Source organism: Onychomys torridus, chromosome 8, assembly GCF_903995425.1.
Source record: "Onychomys torridus chromosome 8, mOncTor1.1, whole genome shotgun sequence".
NCBI classification, from domain to species: Eukaryota; Metazoa; Chordata; class Mammalia; order Rodentia; family Cricetidae; genus Onychomys; species Onychomys torridus.
This window is the reverse complement of record NC_050450.1, coordinates 109533109-109545319: the sequence shown is the minus strand read 5'-3', so window position 1 is coordinate 109545319 and position 12211 is coordinate 109533109. Positions and strand designations below refer to the sequence as shown.

Sequence of the window (12211 nt, the reverse complement as noted above, 5' to 3'; positions counted from 1 at the left end):
CAAATAAATAAATAAATAAATAAATAAATAAATAAATAAATAAATAAATAAATAAATAAATAAATGGATGGATGAATAAATAAATAAATAATGTTTTTTAAAATTTCTTCATATTCTTTGCCTGTGTGGTCTAATTCCTCTACTTTATCTTCAAGTCCCAACATTCTATCTTCTACTTGCAAGGTTTTCCTCTGGGTTTTCTTTGTTCTTTTTCTTTGAGACAGAGTCCCTCTGGATTTCTAATTGAGTTACTGAGTTTTTCAATTCCATCTTCATTTCAGCTTGAGCTCTCTTCTTTTTACTGAATTCAGTTTTCCAGTCCTGAACTGTCTTTATTTCCATAGGTTTGTGTTTTCTTGGGCATCATTCAGGCATTATTCTCTTTAGTTGAGTTGTTTGTTCATGTTGTCTTTAAATTCCTTGGATTCTCTGATGACTTTCATGACTGTTCTTTTAAATTTTGTATCCTTGGGTTCACCTTGGTAACTCTCATTTCTATAGAACTGGTGGATCTTGGTGGTGGACTAGAGCAACAGAGGTGACTTCAATTCAGAAATAAACAAAAAGGCATGCAAATGGAACATACTGGGTCTGCCTGTGTGGGGGCTGATTTTCCCTATCTATGCCTGAGGAATGGGAGGGTGGTGTGGTGGCCCTGAGTAAAGCAGTCATCAAGGTAGGCAAGCATACAGGCTAAATGACTGAGTCTAAGTCTTAGGGTGGGGATAGCACAGGCAAGCAGAGTTTCAAGAACTTGACAGACTGAGTCAGCACACAAGATGTGCAACCTAGCCTAGGTCTGTGGGTGGGGAAGGTGTAGGTGAGCTAGGGTCCAAGGAACTCACCAGACTGGATATCTGACCCAGGCTAGGCCTAGAGGTTAGATATAGTGTGGTTAGGCTAAGGATCAGGCAGACTCAACAGACTGTCTGGTGCACAGGATCTGTTTTTATTATGTTTAGTTATGTATATGTGTTACAATCTGTGTTAACACATACTACGTGTGTGGGTCTCTGAGGAGGCCAGAAAAGGGTGCTGGATCTCCTGTAGCTAGAGTTACAGGCAGCTATGAGCCTTCTGGCATAGGCATTGAGAACCGAATGCAGGTCCTCTGCAAGAGCAGCAATATTCTCAACCACTGAGTCTTCTCTCCTGAATTTCTTGACACAACACATAAAATGAATGAATTGCAAAATAATCATGCTAAGGGAAAGAAACAGATAAAGGTGAAAAGCAATCTATAATAGAAAAATAATTTAGCAGATGACAAGTATGTTCACAAACCTGCTACCCATCTGACAGTTTAAATGTCCTCCTCTGTCAGACTTAGCAAGATCTATACTTTGTATGCATATAACATGTATTAACTACACATCAGTAAGGCTATTAAAAGAGATGTACAGAAAAAAAGGCACAGTTGGCAAACAGTTTGTACTAAAAAATATATAAGGAAAACAAAACCAAAATAAAAAAAAAACTAGCCTACATTTGCCTAGAAACATCAATAAAAAAGAGAAATGAATATCCAGTAAGTACATGGAAATATATTCAGCACAGGTCATTAGCAAAGATGAAATGCTGTGAATGGTAAGATGTTCAAAGACTTCCAATCTCAGGAAGGTACGGAGAGGCCAAAACCACACATTCATAGTTCATACTAAGTTAAATCTCTACAAATTCTCATGTCTTTGCATAAGAAAATCAAAATACACATCCACATAAAGATTTCTAAATGAGTGTTTACAAGTGCCTTATTCATCAGAATAAAAACCTCAAAAATGCCTAACTGCTGATCAACAAGGCATCCTGGCAGGCAAGCTATACAACATCATGGCAGCACAGACATCACAATACAGAGGCACCTACAACAGGTAATCACAGTGTTCAGTGGAAGAACTCAGACAAGGAAAAGCACACTCTTCAAGCAATACTAATCTAGACAAAATGCAAAGCACCAGCACTCGGAGCCAGGCAGAACAGATCAGAGATAGTGGGAGCCCTATGCATCCCAGTGAAAGTATAGCTGTCCTGGGTGGGTACACTGTCAGCACTTGCTACACTGTACAATAATGAGGGACATATGGTGGGGTGCCAGCAAAACTGATAAAAGTTACAAGGCTGAGAGTGCAACTCAAGGTGTGAAGGCTCACCTAGCGAACTTGAGAATATGGGTTCCATACCACCAAAGGCCAATGCCAGCTCTGCCACCAACTAGCTATGACCTTACCCAAGATAAGCCTGAACCTTGGCCCTAGGCAGTAATGAACCTATCTGTAGCATGCTGGGTACTGGAAGGCCAAATACGAACCAAGAGGAGTCCACCAGAGGGTGGGAGAGGGGCGACTGAGGCAAGGGCACAGAAAGAGAAAGGAATGAGGTGGCATAATCTAAGGCAGATGTCCGATGCCAGGCTGGCAGGACATATCATAAATGGGGATCAGGACTTGCCACATGCAGGCAGCCAGGAGTATGAGGAGGGCCAGAGGTGAGGCATGTTTGAAGCTGATGAGGGATGAGTAAAAAGCAGACTTAAGTCACCCATCACTATGAGAAAAGGAACAGATATGATGGTTTAGGCAGATGGAGGCACTCTACCTTAAGGCCATCTTGCTTTGAGTGACTTAGAGGACACAAGCACATGAGATTCCTGGAAAACAAACTACTAGGGGAAAAAAGGTGACAATTTTTAAAATGGCGCTCAGGGCTGGAGATGTTAGGAAACTGACATCAGCAACAAAGAAAATAAGCAAAAGACATGTAGACAGATGGTTACTGGGAAAATGGCCAGGCAGAAAAACACCCTATCCAGTGGTCACAGAGTAAATCACATACACCAATGTTCCTCAACCAGTTAATGGACAGACTTTGGTATGTTCACAGGGACTGCCAGTGATAACCCATCCAGACTCCTATGAAATTACATTGTAGACAAAGCACTGTGGTCCATTCACATGAAGTCCAGATATCCTGCCCTCCAGGATCCAGGAGACAGAGAAATACCAGTCAAGAAGATGAGACCCTGGTCAGAGGCCCTGTGTTGCTAGGATGTGTTAAAGTCTGCTACTGGACTGTCTTCATAAGACAACAGCTGATCTGCTACTTAGACCAGTGCATCACACAGCCCATTGTATTGAAGAAGGAACACACTAGAGCCAGGTCATGTTCTCATGTTATTTTACAGAATAGATATAATAATATGTTTAAGTTCTACACTGGTGTGGAAACCTTAGCAATAAGTAGAATTTTCCAAAACCCAACTTAACTACCAGCTATTTTACCTAAGAAACTCCAAAATAAAGGTCACAGAATCTCACATACAATATTCCAGCACTAATAACCAGAGGACAAAGAACACGTGGACAAGAGACATGAAGTGCTGAGCTGAGGGGTGCTGGCATACAGGCGTGGGCACCTTTGGTCACATGCTTCCTGGAAAAGTGGTTGGTCACTTTTTTGTTTTTAGTTTAGTTGTTTGTTTTTTTAAAGTCTGTCAAGGCTGGTATAGAGAAGTGTAAATTCTGCATGGTCTGCAAGGCAGGGCTATTAGGAAATCTACCCCCAGGGCATAAAATAGTCAGGAGCTTTTTTAAAAATGTACTTGGCATGTTTCTCCTAATTCACAGTAACTAAACTACGTCATAAAGTACCTTTTTCACATTAGTACTACTCCCTAGTCCTTAAGTTATACAAGTAAAAATAATTTGATTTCTGAAAACAGAAGTTAAGGATGTTAACTATTTATCCCTTGACCTGATTTCTCAATTATCTTACTTACTGATCTGAAAATCAGATAATTTCAACTTGGACATACTTTTTTATTGAAACCAAAAGATACACATACACAGTCACTTCAAATCAAAAATGTCATTTGAAAGACCAATCCATTTGTGACGCCTGGTGGGAAAGCTGTCACACAGAAGGACATACACAACTGTGCTTGTGTCTAATCCCTGGTATGGTACCAAGGCCTGCACAGAACAGCACCAACCCAGAATAACAACAAGGAGAAAACCAATGACCAGGGAAGATGTGAAGTCTAGTCACCACACTGAAGTGTTAGCAGGTATCTTCTACGGCATGTACCATGGAGTATAAAGTTGGTATGAGAACAGTTTCAGTAACTGTTCCCACTTCAATTTTTCTTTCTACAACATGTTATATTTACACCAAGCAGACTATACAGTATAATGAAGAATAATGAAGAAGGAAATGGTAGAAGCTGATGTTTGACACCCAAGTCAAAGACTATTACAGTTCTGTTACACACATTAAAACTTACCTTATAACCAGGAAACAGTTAGATATGTTACCAACTGCAAAATAGTCTGCCGTAGTCAAAATATCAATTCCATGAGGGAAAGTACCCTGAAAAAAGTAAAAGTGAAGAAAATAGAAAAGGTGAGAAATGGCATCTGAAATCACTGGTCACATGCACACAGCAGGGTAGCCAAAGCTGAGTCAGCTGGCTCGTGGAGTGCCCCACTGGTGTGTGAGTGTTCATCCTGCCTTCCTGGCCAGATGCTGCATGTAGTACCACTCATTCTTCAAACCCAACTATTTCAACTTCAAATGCTATAAAAGTCCTTCCTTTAAAAAGACCCTGGGTCTCAACAGTGCTGAAACGGTCACTCTTAGAGCTTGGTCCCATTTCTGGTCACAGAGACAACAGCATAGCCCTCAATTCCAGAGCCTGTTAGAGCAGGAAAGCCAATGGAAGGCAGGCAAGCTCCTGTCTGGCTTGAAACCTAGACTAGGGCCCACACCTCACTAGCTGCCATAAGAATGGATGAGGCTAATAGAAATAATCACTCTCAGGGCTAATAGCCAGCCTCTAAGAGCATCAAGGAAAGCAACCATCAGTTCCTCAAACTCAAAAACAAGAGGTAGGCCCCTCCATCCTCACCCATAAAGAATATTCATAGTGGAGTCCCATCGTCACATTATTGGAATTCCCTAATATTAGCACTTACGGTAAAAAAAAAAATATTTTACAATATAGAAACTTTATAAACACATTTCCTTTAAAAATATAAATGTAGAAAGTGGTAGCCAAATGTAGAAAGCCTTACAGCTATTGGCCCAGAGGTGGCTCCCTCCCAGTAGCAGATGAGTTCCCTATCTGTGCACAAAGCTGGCACAAGAATGACAAGCAAAAGCCAAGAAAAGTGACAGGCACTCTACCACCAGTTCCTTCCTACCAAACTCCTGTATCTTACACGGGAAGGAATCTACTCAAACATGAGGTGTTACCCCTCTACACAGCCAGCTCAAAACAGTATCAGAGGTGCATCTACTAGCAGATGCATGTTTGTGACCAGATCCAAAGAAACAGACACAAAATAAAGAAATTTACAATTTGAGTCTGAATTTCTACATGGAATTCAGGCTATTTATTACTATGGAGACAATGTCAAAAACAGAAGTTTAGTCTTCAAGTTACATATAAATAATACCAATTAGTCTGAGCACATAGTGGGATGTATTACCCATCTGGAATCCAGAAGAGCTAAAAACGCAGACCTAACTGAAATATGTGAGGTCTGCCAACCTTCTGTTCCCTGGCCTCTGCCCTTAGGGCTACCCTAGGCACAGAGTGAGAGGAAAAGCCACCATTACCAGCCAGGGGCTCCTCCATGCAGCCCACCTTCACTGTCATCCTCAGTGCCTGCACCATTTCACAAGCTAATCCTGGAGCCTGGTCATTAAAATCTCACAACTTTACGAACACTACCCAGAAAACAGCCCTCCTGAAAACACTAGAAAGGCTGCCCCAACCCTCTGCCTGTGAGAATGATGAACTGAGGTGTCTTAAGAACCACCAAGTCATCCAGGGGTTGAGCTGGAGTAGAGTGACTGGAGTGTGTGGCTCCTAGTTCTGCCATGGTGCATACTTTGTGTGCTCTTATCATATTCCTGTTTGATGGTGTGGGAAATGCAAATGTCTTTTATATCAGAGTTAAAAGAAGACAGAAAATTCCATGTTTAAAGAAATTAGTAAAGACACCATTTGGCTAGAATCCCTCCAAATTAGCATACTCTTTTTTTTTTATAATGTTTTAAATATTTCTTTATTTTTATGGTGTTTTTCCTGCATGTATGTCTGTGTAAGGGTGTCAGATCCTCTGGAACTGGAGTTAGAGACAGTTGTGAGCTGCTATATGGGTGCTGGGAATTGAACCAGAGTCCTCCGGAAGAGCAGCCCATGCTCTTTAGCAATAAGCCATCTCTTGAGCCCCAGATTATCATATTCTTAAAGTCAAGATATATGTTCAAATTTCATTCTCCCTAGCAAAATCCTGGTCCATTTTGAATTAGCCAATCAAGTAATACGAGGCCAAGCTCTAACCACTCAGTTTGTGAGGCACAAAACCCCTTGCCTTAGGGTTAAAGTCAGAGCAGGACCCCTACTGTGTGTGCTTGCTTGCTAGATTAAGAGTGGCTTTGCAGTGGGTGGTGGTGGTGCAGGCCTTTGATCCCAGCACTCTAGAGGCAAAAGCAGGTGAATCTCTATGAGTTCAAGGCCAGCCTGGTCTACAGGAGAGCCCAGATGTGGCTATTACCAAGAAGGCTGGATAGGTCTAAACTGTGCTAAGCAGTACCCATATCACCCAAAACCAGAATAAGCAATAGGCTCAGGCTCTGCCTGGCCATGTGGCTGTCCTCTCCTCCCCAGAAAGGGGCCTCACCACACTGCACCCCAGATTTCTCACTTGAATACACAGTATTATGGTATCTAGGAAAACCACCTGCACAGAGCTGTGACTCAGGAACACTCCAAGCAGCCACAGAACTATTCAGCCTCATGCTGGTCCTAGACACAGCAACTGCCTACTTTATAATCTTAACCTGCAAAGATCCCCCAGGTGACAGGAAGGGAACAGAAAGCATACATACAACACAACACAACACAACACAACACACACACACACACACACACACACACACACACATACACAAAACACAACACACCTACTTACTGGAGAGCCCATTCAACTAGCTTCTTGGGGGTCTTGGCCAGGATGGAGGCAGGCAGGCAGGATCTAATCAATTCTGGTGTTCAAGACCTACATCTCCAGCAGACCAACCCAAGGGAAGGAGTCAGGTGTCCCTCCCCTGACCCCACTTCCAGTTACTAGGCAGCCCTGTTACTTTCTGGACTACTACATTCTCTACTACAAACTTACGGCTGCTGATAATATTCTTGCCCCACCCCCCCCAAGTCATCCATAGCTTCTCTCACCCAGAGCATATCCATCTTGGTCTATACCTCTCTACCCCATCATCCTTCACATACAGGCTATTCTGCACACTATTGTAGGACTTGGCCATACTTCTACCTTCCTCACCTGTAACATTAACAAGCACCCAAGCCACCTTCTATCATGAAACCCTAGAGCAATCATTCTTAGCTGGTTGCTCTCGGGGACTCTCTTCCCTATCCAGACTCATCTTGGTAGCTGCCACTTTTCCTAGTCCCTAACCCAGTAGATCTCAACCTTCTTTATTATTAATGCTGCAACCCTTTAATACATGTTGTGGTGACCCCAACCATAAAATTATTTTCATTGCTATTTCATGTCTGCTACTGTTATGAACTGTAATGTAAATATCTGTTTTCTAATGGTCTTAGGCAAGCCCAGTGCTTATCCAACAACTCCCAAGGGGTCATGATCCAAAGGTTGAGAACCAGTGCTCTAGCCCCTCTCCAGCCTCCTTCTAAACTGACCATTCACTCCAGTGTGCCAGAATCTTAACACCTGAAATAACCTAAACCCTACTTTCAAGGCCTGTGATGGGTATCCAGCCCGAAGCAGAGCTATACTACCAGTGAACATCAAGAGCAGGTGTGGGGTCAAGGCTTTTGGAAGGTGAGGCCTCCAAATAAATCACAAGCTAGGAAAGGGCCAAGGTCTATAGGATCCAAGGACTCTCTCAACAGGATAAGACGCTTGGTGCCTAACACAAGTTCAGCCCACAACAATATGTGAGGCAAGATCCTAACCTCCATAAAACGTTCATACAGGGTCTCCCAAAAGGCACAGGAAATCAGTACTCCCTGGCCACATTATGGTGGGTCTGGGATCAGAATTGCCATGTTTATTAGCCTGCTCTGAGGTGAGGCCTCAGTACCTACACCCAACAGTACAAGATATGAAACCAAAGCTGTCAAGATTCCCACCTCTAAGCCTACAGGAAGTTTCAGAAATAAAGATTTATAAAGTGGCCATACCTGTCTCCCCACGTTCTCCTGGAAGGCAGCCTAAGGAGCAAAAAGAACAAACAGAGCAGGTGAGTGAGGTTTGCTTCTGCTAAACACCAGAAGATAAATTCAAAACAAACACAGTACAGTGTAAATGACCCATGGCTTTACTTTTTAAATAAAAGTCCTCTTTGTTGGCTGACCAGAGCCCTGAGGGTGGTTTGTCACTGTTTTTATGTCCTAGTACTCTTTAAAACCACAGTTTAAGAATTCCATTTATAAAATCAAATACAATATGAGAGTGGCCTTTCACTGGAAATACATTTTCACACTAACACCCCAATGAGGGTCCCAGAATAGAACTCTGAGAACTATACAGGTCAGTAAGTCGAAAACAACTCCTAAAACATGTGGAGGTACTCTGTTATCACAACTCACCACCATCCCCAACACCTCAGAGGGCACACACCTGTCTCCAACCAACTCTCTGAACTACCAGAGTCCTACACACCAGGCACAGAATCAGGGCTAAAATTGTCCCATGTGAACTTGAACCAAATTAAGTACTTGTAGGTAAACCTTGTACAGATGACTCTTCTTTCTTTGGTGACAACTTTTTCTTTCTCATACTGTCCTGCCTAGGACTGTCTGAACAAAGTGACAATGAAACCTCATGCCCAGTTTATTACCCAGTGGAGTTTCAAACTTCCCCAAAGCATCCAAAGCTGAGTTCCAACCAGGATTAGAGGCAGGTGTAGACACAAGCTCCATGTGGAACTGGAGCAAAGCTCCACACAATCACATGACATGTACCATCCTAGCAAGCAGAGGTGAGAACAGGCATGGGGCAGCAGTGGTGGCAGAAGACACCTCTGACCCAAGCAGACACCCCAACACGGGTTAAGGGGCTGAGCACACACAGACACACAAAAGAGAGCAGACTGAGCCATAGGACCCCAGGATCTATGCATGAATTCCTCAGGACTGGTAAGCACCGGGACAGAAATGTGAGGCATCTATAGAACAGAGCCTCATGGTAAAGCAGAGACACTAGGTGGCTCTCACATGCTTCTAAAATGGGAGAAATGAGATGCTTTTGCTGCTTACCATTTTGTAACTTTTGCAAACTGCCCCCCTTTAAGAGTTACTTTTTTTTCATATCTGAGTGTTTTACCTGTCTGTATATATGTGTATCACGTACATACCTAGTGCCCATGGAGGTCAGAAGTTGGATCCCTTAGAACTGTTGTTAGTGATAGTTGTGAGCTACCATGTGGATGCTGAGAATCAGATGGGTTCTCTGGAAGAGCAGGTATTGCTCCAGCTCCTTACAGTCAATTCTTTTTACCTTGTTTTGTTTTGGTTTTGGTTGTTGTCTTTTCAAGACAGGGTTTCTCTGTGTAGTCCTGGCTGTCCTGGAACCCACTCTGTAGCCCAGGCTGGCCTCAGACTCAAGAGATCCACCTGCCTCGGCCTCCTGAGTGCTGGGTCTAAAGGTGAGTCCCACCACTGCCTGGCCCTTGCAGTCAATTTTTAAAGAAAGAAACATTGAAGAAAGGTGATGCAAAGAGATACAATGTCATCTTAAATGTAAGCAGGGCATCTTCAAACAAGGTAAAAAACAATCTCGAAAATAAGAGGCTAGGGGATCGCCTAACACAATAAAAAGACAGACCACATGGACATCACTACAGAATATGCTATCAGCACAGACAGAAAACAGAAGAATGCTGGGAACAGGGTCAAGTGGTTAGCAGCCTTAATACTGAAAGTACACACCAAAGAAATAAATAAATAAGACTAAAATCTTACTCAAACAGAAGACTCCGGTCTATGGAGATGCTGTTAGAAGAATGAAAATAACCATAGATTGGGGATTTGCAACACACACATCCAATATAAAGGACAAATATCTAGAATGCATAAAGAACTATCAAAACTCAACAATAAAAACTAACCATCTAATTAGACAATGACTAAGACTTGAAGAGACATATCTTACTCAAGAGGGCACAGACAGCAAATGAACACCCCAAACAGACTCAGCATCATCAGAGAAAAGGAAACTAAAACCACAGACACACACATCAGCAAAACTAAAACAGAACAGTGACCAAGAAGAAACCAGGCAACCCCCGCCACAACTCATCAAAGATGGGGAGGACACATTAAAGGAAAGTCACCCGGGGGAACAGTTAGTACCACCCTGGAAGACAGGACCCAGAAACTGTACTCTAGTCATACAGCCTAAGAAACAGAAACTATGCCCACACAAAATCTGTATGAAAGTGCTCATAATAATCCTGAACCAGCAGCATCCCAGATGCCTTTTACAGGTAAAACCAAGGCTCAGAGAACAACACTTACAGTAAAAGGCAATGACCAAGGACTTCCCAACATACACTCAGTGAGAAAACCAGACTCAAAGACTGTTACTTCAGCAATGTAACAGCATTACAAAGTTGGAAAGTAGACTGATGGTTGCTAGCAGTTAAGAGAGAAGCAGACATGTTTACAAGGATCATTCAAGTCATCACCTCTCTGGTGATAACTACTGTGTGCCTTAACTGTAGGGGGTTCACAGATATGTATGAGATGCGGCCATACCATGCACACAGGACACATACAACTAAGAGTCCTAACTAAGATTACTGAGTTGGTGGATATAACCTATGATGTTATCCAGTAGAGAGCAGGGGAAAGGGTAGACAGACTTCACTGTATTCTCATAACTCTATGTGAATCTCAATAATGTCAAAATGAAAGGCAAAAAATACAAGAAAGAATTAGAATGAAACATCAAATGAAATACTAAGTGAAAGAATTGAAAGCTTGTGACTCCCGCCCCACCCCCATCTCCTCTCCCAAGCTTGCCACAAGAGAGGAATATGCCTTTTCAGCACATCTAGCCTGCAGGATACCATGTGGTATGCAAAACCTGGAGGAGTTAGCAACTTATAACTAATCCTTTCCACCAAGCAATGCCAGGACTCCACTGTCTAGCCCGAATGCTGACCACCAGAAAGGGCCAGCAACACGAAGCACTAATGAGGATCCAAAACAATGGCCCTATTATATTAGAAACACTGTGGCCACCAGACAAGGGACCCAGAGGAGGGGATGGGTCAACCACCAACAGCTGAAAGGAAAGGCCATAGAACTGGCAGGTTCCAGGCACTTCACTGCTCACACCTCCTGGATTCTGGCCAGGTAAACAGACATCTTACACACCCAGAAAGAGAAATCGTGGAAAGTTATCAACCAAGAGGCTGGAGAGTCCATGTAAAGCAGCAGCTGCCTGAAGAAGCAGCCTCCTGGCAAAATGCTCTTAGTTCACTCAGAGCCTTTATGTCTTCAAATGAGCCTCAAATGGAGGTCTCCCTCATCTTCTTCCTACATTTAAATCCTACAGCCTGCTATGTAAACAGTGCTGAACTTAAAAGGAACACAAAGAATTTCTTGCTAGTTTAACAGGGTTTTAATTTCAAGTTTAAAAAAAAAAAGGATTTATAGAGTTTTATTTCACTTCATCCCAGGTCACATAAAGTCACAGGGCTCTGATTTTTATTACTGTTTCCCATAAATACGTCTTAGGTTACAGAAAACTACAAAGAAAACATAAAAATATGTTAGTACACATTTAGTATAAAATTTTATTATATATCAGACTTACAGTTACTGCCTGTTGGTTAACTATGAGAGTGGGACTGCTAAGACCTCCCAAGAAATCACTGGGTTCCTGTTAACACTGCTAAGACAAAAGAACTCTGGGCAGGTGCTTACATCCTGGCTGCTTCTCAGTGCAGATGTAGAGTCAGCAGCAGACTTCAAAAGTCACCTGACCAGAATGAAGTATGACCCATTGGCTGAGATCCTACAATTCAGACTGGAACAGCTAGGCTTTCTAGGCCCTCCATTATAGGTCTTCACATATGAGTACCCAATACACTGGCTACCATGCCAAACAGGTGGCTGAGGCAGCGACAGATACCGCAGGGCCTGAGTGCATAC

The 12211-nt window shown here is 42.7% G+C and overlaps 1 protein-coding gene across 1 annotated transcript in view; it reads right to left on the bottom strand.

Annotated features, from left to right (window-relative positions):
- Tbcd (tubulin folding cofactor D) overlaps positions 1-12211 on the bottom strand; it is a 167549-nt gene that overhangs the window by 51183 nt on the left and 104155 nt on the right. Inside the window, exons 16-17 of the mRNA XM_036198362.1 lie at positions 8231-8260; positions 4280-4365 (exon numbers count right to left, since the gene is read on the bottom strand). Of these exons, the coding sequence (XP_036054255.1) occupies positions 4280-4365; positions 8231-8260 (116 nt within the window). The remainder of the gene's footprint in view (positions 1-4279; positions 4366-8230; positions 8261-12211) is intronic.